The sequence below is a fragment of the Rhinopithecus bieti genome, unplaced genomic scaffold, assembly GCF_001698545.2.
Source record: "Rhinopithecus bieti isolate Rb0 unplaced genomic scaffold, ASM169854v2 scaffold_2254, whole genome shotgun sequence".
In the NCBI taxonomy this organism is placed as follows: Eukaryota; Metazoa; Chordata; class Mammalia; order Primates; family Cercopithecidae; genus Rhinopithecus; species Rhinopithecus bieti.
The window spans coordinates 4,203,468-4,222,185 of record NW_016803982.1 but is presented as its reverse complement, the minus strand read 5'-3'; the positions used below and the strand labels follow the sequence as shown (position 1 = coordinate 4,222,185).

Sequence of the window (18,718 nt, the reverse complement as noted above, 5' to 3'; positions counted from 1 at the left end):
TTTCATTTCTTTCTCCCTTTCATCCTAAAACCCCTTAAACAGAAATGCAGAACTCCTTTCTTGGCTTGTGGAAACATGAGTGTGAATTTCACCAACAAACTAGCTTGGACTAATGAAATATACAAGCAGGGAGGAGATCCATGGTGCAAACAGATGTTTCATAGTCTCCTATTATCTGATTACCAACAACACTTGACAACACACAAGTGTAAACAAAGTAATGTGATTATTTTCTATAGTCACTGGAAAATTCACTGGACCAGGAGTCGGCAAACTCAATTCTGTTCTTGTCTCTATAACTACCTGTATGATCACAAAGGCTTATCCATGGCTGACCTCATCTTCCTCATCTGCAAAATTAGGAAGTTGGACCAGACCACCTCCAAAGATAACTTTCATCTCCAAAAGTATATGATTTCACTTTCATGTCATGCATTTCTACAAACCCAGAGAATTAGTGGTACTTTCCAAAAAACATGTTTAATGATTCGAGTTAATCACTTGAAAGTTGTTTTTTTTTTTTTTTTTTTTGAGACGGAGTCTCGCTCTGTCGCCCAGGCTGGAGTACAGTGGCCGGATCTCAGCTCACTGCAAGCTTCGCCTCCCGGGTTCACGCCATTCTCCTGCCTCAGCCTCCGGGGTAGCTGGGACTACAGGCGCCCGCCACCTCGCCCGGCTAGTTTTTTTTTGTATTTTTTTAGTAGAGACGGGGTTTCACCGTGTTAGCTAGGATGGTCTCGATCTCCTGACCTCGTGATCCGCCCGTCTCAGCCTCCCAAAGTGCTAGGATTACAGGCTTGAGCCACCGCGCCCGGCGAAAGTTTTCAAGAAACTCCAACTTCAAAATTGTATCTTAAAATGTTTTGACGCTTTTAGACAATCTCTGCCATCTTGCCAGGAAAAGGGTTAAGGATAGCTAGGTGACCTTAATTAAGCAAGTCACTTGATTTCTCTGGTCTTTAATTCCTCATCAAGAAACGGAAATAATAAAACTATCCCTGTCTATCTGACCAGATTTTCCAGAGGCCAAAGATAAGACCTTTTTTTTTTTTTTTTTTTTTAAGAACTTTATAAAACAGTCAAACGCAAAGTTTCATTGTTTCACAGGGGCATCCCGCCTCTATGAGCATTAAATGCAAGGCTCTTAGCCGGGCACGGTGGCTCAAGCCTGTAATCCCAGCACTTTGGGAGGCCGAGACGGGCGGATCATGAGGTCAGGAGATCGAGACCATCCTGGCTAACAAGGTGAAACCCCGTCTCTACTAAAAAATACAAAAAACTAGCCGGGCGAGGTGGCGGGCGCCTGTAGTCCCAGCTACTCGGGAGGCTGAGGCAGGAGAATGGCATAAACCCGGGAGGCGGAGCTTGTAGTGAGCTGAGATCAGGCCACTGCACTCCAGCCTGGGCAACAGAGCGAGACTCCGTCTCAAAAAAAAAAAAAAATGCAAGGCTCTTAACTGTTGACAATATTTTTGCTTCCAACATGCATGTGTGTGCCCTCACTTCGGGAACATATTTTACATCACAATGCCCATGTGTACAAGCACTAAGATATACAAGTGTAATTTTCAAGCATACCAATTTGAATGTCTTACATGTAGTACAAACTTTCCTTCCAATATTCAATGTATTTGCTTTTTCTTAATAGATTATTACCTATTCACTTAAGAAAGTAAAACAGGTGGGAAATCCTAGAATATATAAAGAACAAATCATATTCCTATCTTTTCATGTGTTTCCTTCCAACATTTTTCTTATACATAAAGTTTTCACACAATTGTGACCACACAGACTTCTGCTTACTGCTTTTTTTTCTCAACAATATAATTTTCCTGTGTTACAAATTCTCCTCAAGCAGCACTTTAAAGGGTTATACGGTATTTCTTTAGCTTGCTCCCATAAATAACCACAGCTTGCACTTAGTATTCACTGTGTGCCAGGCCCTATTCTAAGTACTTTATATGCAATTGCTTGCTTAAGTACAAAGATCTATGGGGTAAGTGCAATTAAAATGTCCACTCTCTGGGTGAAGAAACTGAGAAGGCAGAACTAGCAGATGGAAGAGCTGGGGCTGAAGCCTCCTGAGCCCAAGTTCTCATGCACTATATCCTACTGCCATCCATGGCAAGAAGTATCCCCCTAGTAACAGAAACTTGGTTATAGAACTGCATTGCTATGTTTATAACTGAGGGAATAAACATTTGATATTTAACTTATTCTTGAAACAAGAGAATGGCTTACTTTAGAATCTGTAAGATCATAAAACTTTCTTCCATGAACAAAATATTACTTTTTCTTTCACAAAAAAGTAAACAGTTCTGTATATTACAGTTAACTCTTGAACAATGCAGGAGTTAGAGGTACCAACACCCTGTACAGTCAAAAACTACCTATAACTTTTGACTCCCCAAAAACCTGGCTAATAGCCTACAATTGACTAGAAGCCTTACTGATAAAATAAACAATTAACACATATTTTGTGTGTGATCTATATTATACTGGTTTTTTTGTTTTGTTTTGTTTTTGATATAGGGTCTTGCTCTTTTGCCCAGGCTGGAGTGCAGTGGTGTGAACACAGCTCACTGCAGCCTCAACCTCCCAGGCTCAAGCCACCCTCCCACTTCAGCCTCCTGAGTAGCTGGAACTACACGTGCATGCCACCATGCCTGGCTAATTTTTTTTTTTTTTTTTTTTTTTTTTGCCATGTTGCCCAGGCTGGCCTTGAACTTCTGGATTCAAGCTATCCATCCACCTTGGTCTTCCAAAGTGCTGCAATTATAGGCGTCACTGTGCCCTGCTATTATACTCTATTCTTATAATCAAGTATGCTAGAGAAAAGAAAACATTAGTAATCATAAGGAAGAGAAAATACATTTACTATTTGTTAAATGGAAGTGGATCATCATAAAGGACTTCATCGTCTTCATACCGAGTCGAGTAAGGAAGAGGATGAGGAGGGACTGGTCTTGCTGTCTCAGGGGTGGCAAAGGCAGAAGAGGTGGAGGAGGTGAACAGGAGGCAAGAGAGGCAGGCACACTAGGTGTATAACTGTACAGAAATATATAATTTCTGTCTCACTTTTTAGTTTTTTAATTTCTCTAAATATGTTTCTATATAGTACCAATCCTTCCACCATTTGCTTTAGTTTCAGTGCCCGTATCTTAAAGAGATTCATGCCATAAAAGAAGTCAAAAGCACTCTTGAATAATTAGAATGCTTCTGCCAGACTGTCTAGCATCAACTTCTTTTCTGGCAGTGCCTCTTCTTCCACGTCTTATTCCTCATCATGGGGCAGTAGTTCTGAAGCACCACCAGTCTCCACCACTCTTTTTTTAGTTGCTCTGGTGTGGTGTCCAGTAGCGCTTGAATTTCTCCAAGATCTTTATCTTGAAACCCTTCACCCCAGCCCCACCTTTTTTGCTATATCCACAATCTCTTTCATGATTTCCTTGATTGGCTCTGTCATAAATCCTGTGAAGTCACGCACAACATCTGGACACAGTTTTCTCCAGCAGAAATGTGTTTCAGACTTGATGGCTTTCACTGCTTTTTGTATAACAATGACGGTATACTTCAATGATACACTCCTTCCAGACTTTCATGATGTTTTATTTGGGTTGTCTTCCACAGCGCTATGATCCTTTCCATAAAGTACAGTGTCCACTGAGCCTTAAAGGTCCTTATGGCCCCTGATTTAGAGGGTGAAGTAAGACATTGTGTTTGGGAACAAGTAGACCACTTCAATGTCTTTGGTGTTGAACTCATGTGTTCTGGGTGGCCAGGGGCATTGTATAATATCAAAAGAACTTTAAAAGGCATTCTGTTGTTATGAAGGTCCTTCCTGACTTCAGGGACAAAGCACTGATGAAACTGAGGGAACCTAAAGATGGGGTTTGGCATCAGCTCACCCCCACCAGAGCATTCTTTCATGCATCCCCAGTGATCACAAAACCCATACCACTACCTTGCTGATGCTATGAGGCTTTAGTCATACAAAGAAAACAGCCATTCTAAATTGTTTTTCTGTGCTCTCAGAATGTTTAACTATGCCTTTTACTTAAAGAATTCCAGGGGCCAGGCATGGTGGCACACACATGTAATCCCAGCACTTGGGACGCCAAGGTAGGATGATCACTTGAACTCGAGTTTGAGACTAGCCTGGGCAACATGGCAAAACCCCATCTCTACAAAAAATACAAAATTGAGCTAGGCATCATGGCACACACTTATAATCCCAGCTACCTGCAAGGCTGAGATGGGAGGATTGATTGCTTGAGCCTGGGAGGTCAAGGCTTCAGTGAGCCAAAATCACAACACTGCACTCCAGCCTGGGTAACAGACCCTGTCTCAAAAAAAGAAAAAGAATTCCAGGAATTGGCCATAGGAGGTCCAAAATATGGAATCAAGGTTGCAGAGTGTCTGACCTCAGGAAGGAATGCTGACCAACTGATTTAAAGCCTTGTTGCCACCGGCCAGACCACCAGGTGGCCCATCACTCAAGATAACCATTGCAACCAGATATTCTGACCAACCAGATATTCTGACCCGCACACCCTACCACGTGCTTTGCCCAGCCCACCCTGCATAGCCTACCCCGATGTCAATTCCCACACTTTGCCTAATAAAAAATCCCTACAGGCTCAGAGAGTTGGCCAAGGAATTCTCTCTCTCTCTCTTGTTCTGCCTCCCTTATGCTCAGGCATAAGCTCCAATGAAGGCTTTTCTTTAGGCCTCATGTCAATTTCTATTGCATTGAGGGCCCAAGAACCCATGGCTGGTAACAAAACCAATCCAGAAAAAGGGTTCTCCGTGCCCAGGTCTTCTTATACAATGAAAAGACTGGCAGCTAGTATTGATCTTTTCCCTGCAAGGCTTGGGGGTTGGCAGCTTTATAGAAAAGGGCAGTCCTGATCATAAACCTGATTGCATTTACACAAAACAGTAGAGCTGGCCTAAGCCTTCCTGCCTTCAATCCTGGTGCTCACTTTTCTTCCTTACTAAAAAATGTCCTTTGTGGCATTTTTTCCACAATAGGGCACTTTAATCTGTATTAAACCCCTGTTCAGGCAGATATCCTTTCTCCTCAATGATTTTCTTAACGGCATCTGGGAGTTTGTACGCTGCCTCTTGGTTGGCAGAACTGCTTCTCCTGTTATCTTGATATTTTTAAAGCCAAAACTCTTTCTAGAATTATCAAACCAGCCTTTGCTGGCATTAGATTCTCCATCTTCAGATCTTTCACATTCTTTTTGCTTTAAGTTGTCATATAATGACTTCACTTTTTCTCAAGTCATTAGTCTATAGGTATTCCTTTCTAGAGCAATTCTGTGCCCACATAAAAGCTGCATTTTCACTACAAGATAAAAAGGTATTTTGCAAGAAGTACAAGGTTTTTATGCCTGCTGATGCAGCTACAGAAACAGCTCACAAATTTCCTTTTCTTTTTTCACAATGGTCCTTAAACTGGATTAATTTATCTTAAAATGGCAGGTAACTGCAGCTGCAGACCACAGTCTACAAAATATATCAAGTAATTCAACTATTTCTTATAATGTCATGACTTCTCTCTGTTTCCTAGGAGCACTTCCAGGATCTTTGTTAAGGGCTGGCACTTTGTAAGGGTCCAATGGTGTTATTCAATGTCTATGGTATTGCACTAAACATGATATACAAGAAGGTAAGAGATCACTTTTTACTGCAATAAGCAATTTACTAGAGAGAAAAGAAAAATAGCTCGGAGCAGTCTGAGCTATGTGAACTATGCAGGCCCAGAGAAGAGACATGAGTATGGGACTTCAGGTCACCCCACTCTGTGCCCAAGGGCAACTGTTTAAAGTCATTTGGTTCCTGACTAGCTAACTCCCCCATTATCTTCATGTTCCCAGAATGCGTAATACAAAGAACAAAAGATAGCCAATCAATAGTTCATGTTGTTTTCATGTGAATTATTGGTAAACAACTCAGAAACTGCCTCTTCTTTTCCTTTAAAAATCCCTTGTAGCCGGGCGCGGTGGCTCACGCCTGTAATCCCAGCATTTTGGGAGGCCGAGACGGGCGGATCACAAGGTCAGGAGATCGAGACCATACTGGCTAACACTGTGAAACCCCGTCTCTACTAAAAATACAAAAAATTAGCCGGGCGTGGTAGCGGGTGCCTGTAGTCCCAGCTACTCGGGAGGCTGAGGCAGGAGAACGGCGTGAGCCCGGGAGGCGGAGCTAGCAGTGAGCCGAGATCGCGCCACTGCACTCCAGCCTGGGTGACATAGCAAAGACTCCGTCTCAAAAAAATAAATAAATAAAAATAAAAAATAAAAATAAAACTCCCTTGTAACTACTGTTAATCAGAGTGTATATTCAGGGCAATTTGAACCTTTGCTCCTGAGTTGCAGCAAGCTTGGCCCAAATAAACTCTCTACTTACGTTAAATTTTGCCTCCTCTTCTTTTTGGGTTCTCTTTTATGGAAAGAGGAACTGCTCACATGGAGATGAATGGTGTCACATGGTGTTTTAAGTAGATATTCACAACACAACACTCACCACAATAGCTACAGGAGGTGGCTATGAAATCATTACAGTAGTACAATATGTACTGTAGTTAATTTTATGTAGTTATGATTTAATGTTGCATCTTTATATCCATTTCTCTGGACTGTAAATGGCACCATGTATGGTCTGTGTTTGTGTGCATAAGTTTTGACAACTTTTAACTTTTTATAACAGATTTGTGTATCATTTACAGTAGTAAATGATAAAATAGACTAGTATCTACACATTATTTTATGTATTAATGATATACCTTTTCCTTAATTTCTTCAACGGCTATGCAGTTCATCTGGGAGTTTTTTCAAATTGGTGCAAATCTCCAAAACTGTTTACTATACACTTATTTTTTAATCTGCATATAAATGGACCTGTGCAGTTCAAACACACGTTGTTCAAAGGTCAGCTGTAGTATGCCTTTTTTTTTTTTTAGACAGTCTCGCTTTCATCCAGGCTAGAGTGCGGTGACTCAATCATAGCTCACCGCAGCCACGACTTCCTGGACTTAAGCGATCCTGTCATCTCAGCCTCCTGAGTAGCTAGGGACTACAGGCGTGTGCCACCACACCCAGCTAATTTTTTCTTTTCTTCTTCTTCTTCTTTTTTTTTTTAGAGATGGGTTCTCACTTTGTTGCCCAGGCTGGTCTCAAACTCCTGGGCTCAAGTGTTGCCCCACCTCAGCCTCCCGCAGTGCTGGGATTACAGATGTTAGCCACTGCACCTGGCCAACAGCACTACTTATAACTTTATTTTTTTTTTAACTTAGCATGGTAAACATCTTTCCTTAGAATATTTGCCTATCTGTATGACTGAACATCTACTTTGTTAAGACAAAATCTTTAAAAAATAGACTACAAATAGATTCAATTTGAATCTCAATCTATTTTAAGAGTTTTAAAATAAACTTCATGGGCTTAATAGAGACCCTGGGTAGTTCATGACCATCTGCTTTCAGATTCACTTTCAGATTAACATTCAATAGAGTGGGGAAGTCTCTACCACAGGCCATGGCCCAGCCTGTCTTCCAATGTCACCACACCCAAGCACTATCTTAATTGTATTTATCCCTGTCAACCTCAAAGAAAGAGAAGTAGGAAGATTCAAAGTTCTGATCAGATAGTACATCTCCTTGCTACCAGTTCACCAATAAAGAGCCAAGAAAGAAATAGAAAGTAAAAGTATAAAATAAGATAAATTCACTGATAGTCAAAAAAGCAACAGAAAATAAAGGTGTAAACAATATAATGTCACCACCCATGTGCTCTTTGCAAAACTCATTATTCAGTGAATGAACAGCACTCCCAGTGATTTTTATTCCTTGTATTTTTGTTTTGTTTTGCTTTCTTTCAGACAAGTGAGTTACTAAATATTTAACACAAGAGTTAAATCAGTGTCTTCTTTTACACACTGGAGCTCTATGGAATTGGTGAAAACAAATGGTCCTAACAAAGGAAATTAATCTTAAACATTTTGTACCAAGATGTGCAGCTGCTTTAAAATCCTATGCAAAGATCATACGGATTTACTGACAATCTGGACAGCTTTTCCTAAACGAAAACAAACACAGAACCAGCCTCAAAGTGATACACATTCTGATGTGCAAGAATATCAGCAAATTTGTCATATGTAGCAATGACAAACTCATGATATGATAGAGCCTGTGCATTAGGAAAATTAATCTGGCAGCAGGAGGAAAACTGGGATGAAATAAACAGAAATAGGTGCAGGGAAGAGAAAGTAGAGGTAATAGGAAATAAGAAAAGGATAAAATTAAGATATAGAGTCAGATGTAGCGTTTTCAGAGTTTGTTCATTCATCCAAAACATATGACTGAGCCCCTGCTATGTGCCAGGCCCTGGGAAAACAAACCATGGTGAACCAACAGTACAGGGAGGGAAAAGACCTTCAGCAAATGCACAAAATAAATAAATAAATAAATAAATAAATAAATAAATAAATAAATAAATTGTGATAAGTGGTCAAAAGAAAGGAACAAGAAGCGCATGTTTTAGTTTGGGTGGATAGGCCAGGACATATGAGTACAGTTTCAAAGGCCAGAGAGAGTGGCCTGGCAACTGAGAAGGGTGACCAAGGGTCATTATTATCCCAGGCAGAAGTGAGAGCTTCTTACCTCCTGAAGTATGAGAGAGGCTGGAATACATGAGGATCTAACAGCCCAGCCAGTGAGTAACGGGAGGGTGGTGTCTGGTAAGGAGAGAGCCTTATGGTCCAAGGGAAAGAGTTTGTATCCCAAGGGCAATGGGAAATACTAATGTCTTCAGGGTTCAGAACTGAACCTATAAGGATGGAGTAATTACGGTAGCAAAGAAACCAGGTAAGAAGGATCCTATCCCCTATGATATGGTTTGGCTCTGTGTCCCCACCCAAATCCCCAGTGTGAGAGGAGGGGCAGACTTCCCCCTTGCTGTTCTCGTGATAGAGTTCTCATGAGATCTGGCTGTTTAAAAGTGTGTAGCACCTCTTCCTTTGCTCTCCCTCTTTCTTGCCAGCCATGTGCAGATGTGCCTGTTTCCCCTTCGCCTTCTGCCATGATTGTAAGTTTCCTGAGGCCTCTCCAGAAGCAGAAGCCTGTACAGTCTACAGAACCATAAGCCAATTAAACCTCTTTTCTTTATAAATTACCCAATCTCAGGTATGTCTTTATTGCAGTGCAAAAATGGACTAATACACCCTACTACTGCACAAACCAGGAAAGAAAGGAGACAGGAAAGGGGATGCCAGGTTGCAGCAGGCATCAGTGCTGCTCACCAAAGATGTGAGTCCTCCTTGCAGATACACAGAAAGGATTGTACTTCCCTGCCCCTGGAGTTCAGTGTTGCCATGTAATTTGCTTTTGCCACACAGACCTGCCACGTTCAAGATGGGGGCTGTCCCATCAACTGAGGTCCCAAGACAATATGGAACTAGGCTCCCAGCCCACACTCAATAGAGAGGTAGCGTGCGGAAGACATAAACCTTTCTGTTCTAAGCCACTGAGACCTGGGAGTCCTTGGCCCATAACGCCTGATTCATGACAGAACGTAATGAATGTAGTGGTTCTTGAAAGAGGAAGGCAAAGGAGGTAAACAGAAGAGACGCAGGAGGAGTTACAGGTTTCAAAGCTGGTGATGAACACAGACACTCCCCACTAAAACAAGAATGCAAAAAGGACAACCTAACTTGGGATGTAAAGTGGCAATTTACGTCTCATAGATGCTGAACTTACGGAGCTGGTAGGACAGCCAAGAAGAAGAGTCAGGCAGGAAAACAGAAAAGCAGGTCTAGGGCGGGGCGGGGAGCGCACAGCGTGTGGTAAAAGGCGGAGAATCAGAACTGGAGATAAAACTGTGGAAATTGCAATGAGATGGTGCCCCCCTTCGGAGTAAAGGGAAAACATTAAATTCTATAAACCAGTGGTGGAGACGAGACCCTTTAGGAATGCCCCTGTGCGGTGACTGCAGCAAAAAGAGTGAAGAAGACACAGGAACAGACATCAGAGAGGAAGGGGGAGACGCAGGAGAATCCTGTTCCACAGAAGGGAAGAGGGGGCTGAGTGGTATGGGGTGAGCACTGAGAGGCCGCCCCACACTAAGGACACAAGCAGGTCACGGGGATAGGGAGCTGTGGATGGTGAGGAAGCAGAGGCAGACCAAACAGCCAGTGTAGAAGTAACGACAAGAGCTGGGTCAGTAGAGCCAAGAAGCCCCAGGCCAGGGAATAGCCAAGGGAAAAGCCTGTGACAAATAGCCTCCGGCATCTCAGAAACTCCCAGCCCTCCCTCTCTCCACCACTTGCTAAATTCTGAGCAACTTTTTAAAGTTGCAGAAGCTCAAATATACAACAGGAAGAAAAAGAACTATCTCTTAGAATTAAGCGGCCTTGCCCTGAGGGCTCCAATGATCACAGCACATTCTCAAAATCATTTCTCCTGTCAATATTGACCAAAATAATAAAAGTAATACATGTCAACTGTAGAAATCTGGGGAGGACAGAAAATCGGAAGAAAAAAGTGAACTTCCCATCATCCCACATCCAGAGATAACCACTGTTAACATTCTGCATTCTGGTTCATGTTAAAGACTAAACACAGATAGGTCAGGCCGATAGCCAGGCAACGAATGTACATGAGAGATTTATGCTAAAGAAAAACAATTTTATGACAGGTACACTTTTAAAATCTCATGCTTATCAAACCTACACTCCATGCTGTACAGTACAGCTTATGCCCATGTGAGTGTGGCCCTGGAGTTATAGAATGAGGTAGCCCTCCAAGCAAAAGGTTTAACTTAACACTGTGACTGACAGATCTCTAAAGACAAATAGCTACAGGGCAAATATTGTTTCTAAGCTTACTGTTTGACTTTCACCGGTATGGTACTTACAGAGACATACGTTTAGTGTTAACATGGGGAGGCAACAGGCAGAGTGGCTAGGAGTTCTGGGTGTGAAGTTATAGTGCTCAGCTTCAAGACCCAGCCCCCATTCCTACACCTGTGACCTTTAGGGGACTTAACCTGTGTGTGAAGTCCTCAGATGCATTCTAGGGCATCATAGGTGGGTCAATAAATGCTGGCTCCAGAAATATTCAGTCAAGATAATCAATCTTTCCCTTTAGTAACACAATAAGAGCTTGCATTTGCTGAGCACTCACTATTAACTACTTTACATGCATTTTCTTACTTAATCTTTACTTTTAAAAAACTCTCTAAGATAATAATACCTACCAATCCCAATTCTCAGATGAGCAAACTAAGGCTTGAGCAACGTATGTTGCTCGAAGTCCTCAGCCAATCAGTGGCAAAGCCAAGGCTCACCTCCAAAGCCCAAGTCCAGCTGGTTTCTTCCTGAACTTTCATACTTTAAAAATCCCTCTCCAGGCCGGGCATGGTGGCTCATGCCTGTAATCCCAGCACTTTGGGAGGCCGAAGTGGGTGAATCACTTGAGGTCAGAAGTTCAAGACCAGCCTGGCCAACATGGTGAAACCCCATCTCTACTAAAAATACAAACATAAGCCGGGTGTGGTGGCACATGCCTGTAATTCCAACTACCTGGGAGGTTGAGGCAGGAGAATCACTTGAGCCCGGGTGGCAGAGGTTGCAGTAAGCCAAGATCGCACCACTGCACTCTAGCCTGGGTGACAGAGTGAGACTCCATCTCAAATAAATAAATAAATACATAAATATCCCTCTCCACTCTTATATGATTATTCGCCCATGTTTTATGTGGTTTCTTTTATTTTACAAATAACTCTTACATTTCACTATAATTGATTCAGTATGTGCTATAAGTTACGGCTCCAACATTATTATTTGTAATACCATTTACTGAATGGTAACTCACCATATCCGACTACTGCTCTCATGATACCTAAGTGCCTACACACACAGGCCTGCTACTGGATTTTCCCTTTCATGTCACACCTCCCATCTTGGGTCTGCCTGACAGAAAACAGTCACATTATTTACTCTCTGGATTACACTTAGGGAAGGTCTCTCTAGGAAGCATATGTTCATGGCTGGTTTGAACTTCTTTCCTGAAATAGGTTTAAAAAAGACAAATGAAAAAATCTATTTCAGGATGTGTTCTCAGCCAATCAATGAAATTGTTCCCAAAGTTGGCAACCGTATTTTCAAAACTTCTCTCCCTTCCTCCAAAAACTTGCTCTTCTTTGCCCAAGCTGCTCTGCTCCTTCTTGGTCCTACCTGGGCATACTAAGCATTTGCTCGATTTCTTATTCTTTCCTAGAAAAAAAGGATAAAAGTCTTCCTTATCTCTGCATCTTCCAGGTCCAGGTGAATTCTTTTTTTTTTTTTTTGAGACGGAGTCTTGCTCTGTCGCCCAGGTTGGAGTGCAGTGGCGCCACCTCGGCTCACTGGAAGCTCCGCCTCTTGGGTTCACGCCATTCTCCTGCCTCAGCCTCCTGAGTAGCTGGGACTACAGACACCCACCACCACAGCCAGCTAATCTTTTGTATTTTTAGTAGAGATGGGGTTTCACTGTGTTAGCCGGGATGGCCTCGATCTCCCGACCTCGTGATCCACGCCCCCCTCGGCTTCCCAAAGTGTGGGATTACAGGCGTGAGCCACCGCGCCCGGCTGGTCCAGTTTAACTCTTAACAAATTCTTTCTCAAATACACTGGTTCTGTGCTTTCATCTTCCTGTGGTCTCTGAACCACACGTTTGACTCTTTCCATAGTGCGCCTTAGTACTGTTAGTCACCTTAGTGTAGGTGACTGACCCGTCCACCTGTTTAGATCATAAACCCTGCACGGGCAAGGGCCTACTCTGATGTGGTATCATGTTCTTAGCACCCAGCAGACAGCCCTGCCCCAGAGTCGGGCCTCAGTAAATGTGGACAGTGATTTCACAGTTCCTTCCCTCCCTGTTCAAACTCAAGGCCTCACTAATGTCCTCCTGACTACTAATAGTCAAATGGACTAGAAGGCAAAGGAGTGGAACCTTCTGCTGATTATCTAGTCCGATATGCGCCTCCACCCTGCTTCCTGTATTTTGGGACATTTCTGTTTTCTCCACTGAGGGGTGGAAAAAAACAGTGCAAAGAAGCTCTGGCCAGTTATCAGCTTACTGACATCTGATTTTAAATTACAGCCAAAAACGAGATTTTACCTTTCTTGAGAATTTCAAAGAACAACACTACCGGGGTCTCACGTTACCTCCGATAGCACTGGAATCTTGAGCTGAATAAACGGGGCAGTGCGGGAAGCCTCAGGCAGACTCAGGAACATTGCTACCCCATACTTCCTGTCTGCCCTCCTCCAGTAACAGCCAAGTGAAATTTAGCAACGACCTGACTTGGTTTCATTTGCATTGTTGGAACTCAAAGGGGTGTGGAGTGGCATCGCTGGCAAGGGCTTGACATCGAAGAAGAGTCTGAAGCTGAACATAAGATCAGTAAGGAAGCCGGGCAGCCAGAAGACTTATGTATTCATACCCAAGTGCAGGAGAGTCAGCACACCCATGCAAACGGATGTGACCTGATATTCACACAAATCTTTCAGAGAAAAGACACTTGCAGGCCTTGAGTGGTATTAATACATCCTCTTAGATCTAGGCCATTATGACGCCATCTTTAATACGTCTGAAAGACCTGAGGTAAAATCCTTTCCGGAGCTCCAAAAGTAATCATAACTCAACCCTGCTCAGGGAATTCTTTCTAGCTTTTCTTCTGGGCTTGCATACGTTCTGAACATGCCACCTTCCTGACTATTCTAAATTATGGAAAGCTAATTCTGAAACTGTGAGGATTCTTCCTTCATTACCAAAAATCATAAATTACTTTTCCTACAGTTAAAAACGTTCCCAGTAGTACCTCCATTACTTTTATAAAAGCAGCTTAGGGCTGGGTATGCTGACTCGCACCTGTAATCCCAGGAGTTTGGAATTGCTTGCGCCCAGTTCGAGACCAGCCTGGGCAACAGGGCAAAACCCCATCTCTACAAAAAATGCAAACATTAGCCAGGCATGGTGGTGCATGCCCGTAGTCCCAGTTACTCTGGAGGCGGAAGTGAGAGGACTGCATGTACCCAGGAATTCAAAGGCTGCAGCAAGCCATGATTGTGCCGCTACACTCCAGCCTGGGTGACAGATAAAGACTGTCTCTAAAACAATAATAAATAAGGGCAGGCACAGTGGCTCACCACTGTAATCCCAATACTTTGGGAGGCCAAGGTGGGTGGATCACCTGAGGTAAGGAGTTTGAAACCAGCCTGGCCAAATTGGCGAAACCCCGTCTCTACTCAAAAATACAAAAAATTAGCCAGGTGTAGTGGCGGGCAACTGTAATCCCAGCTATGCAGGAGCACCACTTGAACCAGGGAGGCGGAGGTTGCAGTAAGCCAAGATCATGCCACTGCATTCCAGCCTGGGTGACAAGAGCAAGACCCTGTCTCAAAAAAAAAAAAAAGAATAAATAAATAATAAATAAAAACAGCTTCAAATAGAAGCCCATTGGTGGAATAAGGGACTCTAGAAAAAATCAAGTATGTCTCTTATTTAACAGAGCAGGAACCCTGAAGTTCAGAGACATTAAGCAACAGTCCAAGGGGACTTAAGTAGCTGGTAGAATATACACCAGCCACTGTCTAAGAGCTTCACCCACATAGCTCAATTAATCCTTCCAACTACAATACAAGGAAAGCATAATTATTATCTCCAATCTAAAGATGAGGAAACTGAGCCCCAACAAGGTTAAGTTATATACCTAAGACTGTACAGCTGGTGAGGCATGGAACCAGGTTTACAACCCATGCTCTGAACTACTAAACCTCTAAGATTAAAACCCAGAAGTCCTGACCCCATGGAGGGTTCTCTCCATTATAAAGAATTCTGGCTGGGCGCAGTGGGTCGCTCACTCCTGTAATCCCTGCACTTTGGAAGGCCGAGGCGGGCGGATCACCCGAGGTCAGGAGTTTGAGACCAGCCTAGCCAACATGATGAAACCCTATCCCTACTAAAAATACAAAAATTATCTGGGCATGGTAGAACACACCTGTAATCCCAGCTACTCGGGAGGCTGAGGCAGAAGAATCACTCAAATCTGGGAGGCAGAGATTGCGGTAAGCCAAGATCGCACCACTGCACTCCAGCCTGGCAACAAGGTGAGACTCCATCTCAGAAAAAAAAAAAAAAATTCTAAAGCTCATGAAAGAGCTAACCATGTCTGATAAGGCCTGCAAAGCTTTTTTAGGCCCTGATTAGAACAAACTAACAATCAAAGATTTTTTTTTTTTTTTTTTTTGAGACAGAGTCTCACTCTGTGCCCGGGGCTGGAGGCGGGGGGATTAAGGGACCGGATCTCAGGCTCAGGCTGCAAGCTCCGCCTTCCTGGGGTTTTACCACCATTCTCCTGCCTCAGCCTCCCGAGTAGCATGGACTACAGGGCCCGCACCTGGCGGTCGCAGTCGCGGCTAGTTTTTTGTATTTTTAGCAGACGATGGGTTTCACCGTGTTAAGCAGGATGGGGGTCGCGAACTCGGCGTGAACCTTGTGTATTCCGCCTTTCTCGGCTCGCCCAAATGTTGCTTAGACGCCATTACCAGGCAGTGAGCCCACTGCGCCCCCGGTAAAGGCCTCTCGTACAATTCTATAATTAAGCCCGGCCTACAATCAAAGATTTTAAAAAATAATCTGGGAAATGTGAAGAGCATACTAACAAGTTGTTAATTTATCATAATGACATTATAGTTATGTAAGAATAGACCCTATTTTTAAGTAATGTATACTAGTTATATAGAGGTGAAATGATATAAGGCCTGGGACTCACAATCACACATGAAAAAGAATAGGAAGAAGAGACATATGAAGCAAGTTTGGCAAAATCTTGATAATTATTCAATCTGAATGATGAAATATGAAAGTTCATTATACTATTCTCTCTACTTTTTGTATGTTTATTTTCAAGCTTTTCAAACACATTAATACAAAATCATTCATAAATGTCCACGAACCTGAACCCATGAAAATGAAGCTACTGAACAATGAAAATGGGTAAGCCCACATTATGTTTACATTTTAAAGCTTGTTTTTAATGGCAGCCTTTATCATCCGCTGAACTATTTAATTTCATTGTTTCTGATCTTATGACCATCCACTCATCAATACTTGAAGCGTGGGAAGAGCTATTAAATGCATATGTAGTTTAATTTTTTTAAATCCATCTGCAGAACTGCTTTATTAGTCAGCTAGTTAAGAATATTTATTGAGCATTTATGTTGTGAGCATTGTATTAGCGCTGACCCAAGTTATCAGACACAGAGCAGAGTAATTACTTCCATCTAAGGACAGATTCACAGACCATGGGTTGCTGCTCTGCCTCCTGAGAAGTCCAGGGTTACCTTACCTCACCTCTCAGACCTTCACACAATGAAGCCGGGCCAGAACTTATGCAGCAGGTGCACCTGCTGTGGCTCCCTGGCAGACACTGGAGCCATAAGAGGAAGTAGGCAGTGGCAGAGTACCAGGCAGGAGGTGGGGGGATGAGGTGTGTGGGTAATTTTTAGTATCTTTAGGCCCTCCCAGATTCTTCCCTCTGCAATTCAGAACCATCACAATGCATTTCCTATTTCCCATTCAGCCAGGCGCCCTCACATGCCAGAGCAAGCCCACCTGCTTCCCTGCATTTTGTATCTGTTCCATCACAGGTTTTGTCAGACAAGTGACCACAGACAGACAAGACTAAGAGTTAAGACAACAGCCAGGCCATCTGGCTCTTCATGCATAAGGGTGTCCAGGGAAAACGGATGTACTACTAAAGTATCATGACATAACACAGTTGGCAGCCCGTCACACGTGGGAATGGACACTCCTAGGTCACCATTAGTAGGCCATCCTCCGACAGGAAAGGGATATTCAGGGACCACGTCTGCACCAGCACTCCTGGGCTCCACCAGCACGGCTTATTAAACCAGTACCTGCAGCACCTTGGAAATTATGGCACACTAGTACACTTTATTTACTCCTGTTCTGCCTCAAATCCCTGACGACCACGGCAGGCCCCAGATAAAGGAACCAAGTTCTGTGTGAGAACAGAAAAGATGCCAAAGAAGTTGCAGGCTTTATCCTTAACATGCACTGGCAAAAGTCAGGAAGATGCAGGAAGCCATACAGAAGTTAGCTGGTTATGGAAGAGATGGCCACGCTCTGGTCTATTCCCAACTCCTGCTCTACTCCTTACCTAATCGACTTCCCTAAAATAGAAAAATTAAATCCCTGTTTACTACGGATCAAACTGGAGTTTGAGGAATCTGCAGAGAGTTGGCAGAGCTAGCAATGGAGAGAAAATTCAAACTGAGCAAATTGGACATAGAAATCAGCGAAGTTTCATCTCCAGTCTCCACAAACGTCATTCACGCAATTCTGTGTCTGCCCAGGAAGAGCAACGATGTGCCACCAAAATGATGCATCCGCCCCTGTGTTAAGGGGCCCGGCACTCTGCCCCAACACTCCCCAACACACCGCGCCACAAAGCCCAGACAACCACTTCCAAGGCCCATCTTCTTGCACTGTTCCAACAAACACAAGTCACACCCACCCACAAACAAACCCGTTTCAAGAAAACAAATGCCGGCGGCAACGCAAGGGGCTGCTAAAAGTTCCCAGCTGCCTGGCAGAGCTCGCTCCGGCTCAAACGTCGCTCCACTCCCGCACCATCCAGGTGAACCGGGTTGCAGTGCGTTTCCAAATACAGCAGAACCAGCACTGGCTGTGAAAAACTTAATAGAAAACTTCATCTTCCTCACACTCAGAGGCCTATTCTCTAAAGACGTTCTGCCACGTGCAGATTCATTTTGGGTTGCTCGCTTTGCTTGCTTCGAACCCCCAAACGTCACAGGAATTTGCACCAATGCTAAATTAGCGAGGGTTCCCATCATGCCCCCCAAGCCTCCCTAAAAGGCGGCCAAACTTCAAGATACCAGCTTGGGGCGGGGGGGGGGGCGGCGCAGGAGAGAATGCCGAAGCCCTTCCCTCCTGGAGTTCAGCCCACTCAAAGGGTTCGCAGGGGCATCTCCCACCCTGAGCGCAGACTGGATGAGGAAGCCCCATCTCAATTCCCCTGTGCCCCTCCAAAACACGGGAGGAGAGGGAGGCTGGGGGAGAGATGCAGGGGATGGGGGAGAGTGTAATTTCCCAGTTGACAGAAAGCAGGTAAATTGGGAGAAAGCCGGGTGAAAAGAGTGAGAGGGCCACGTCACTCCGCGGAAATTTCCCAGGAGGAAGGGGGCAGCTATGGGGACAGAATCTTGGGTGGCCGGGAGGGGTCTGGGAGTTGCAACCCCTCCAGGACCTTCTCTTCTTCCCCGTCCAGCCCCCTCCCGCCGGCCCCACCTCTTGATTCCGCGGACCCAGCACGGTCTGCCGCTCCGCCTCAGCCCCGCCGACTGAGAGGCGCCCGGCCCGGGCCCGCAGCTGCCTGCGCCCCCTCCTCCCTCCCCCAGCCCGCGGTCGTCCCGCACTCACCAGGAGCACGGAGCCGCGCACCACCTCAGACACGCTCTGCCGCAGCTCGGCCGCCGTGCCCGGCTTACTCAGCGCCCGGGTGAACTTCCGAGTCTCCGCCGAGGCGGGGAGCAGCGGCGGCTGCGACATCCTCCGGCCCCCGCCGCCTACGCCTCCGCCTGCTCCCGCGGCCCGGCCCGGCCGCGCGGCCGCCAGGTGCGT

At 44.5% G+C, this 18,718-nt stretch overlaps 1 protein-coding gene across 9 annotated transcripts in view; it reads right to left on the bottom strand.

The window, feature by feature from the left end:
* The window catches only part of DOCK9 (dedicator of cytokinesis 9), a 311,173-nt gene extending 292,462 nt beyond the window's left edge, over positions 1–18,711 (bottom strand). For 4 of the 9 annotated variants that reach the window (XM_017861984.1, XM_017861993.1, XM_017862003.1 and 1 more), the window contains exon 1: positions 18,518–18,710. In XM_017861984.1, coding sequence (XP_017717473.1) covers positions 18,518–18,646 — 129 coding nt within the window. In that variant the 5' untranslated portion in view covers positions 18,647–18,710. Of the gene's footprint in view, positions 1–18,517 lie in introns of all 9 variants that reach the window. The other 5 variants (XM_017862012.1, XM_017862065.1, XM_017862074.1 and 2 more) reach the window with 3 other exon arrangements.
* Between the last annotated feature and the right edge of the window lie 7 nt (positions 18,712–18,718).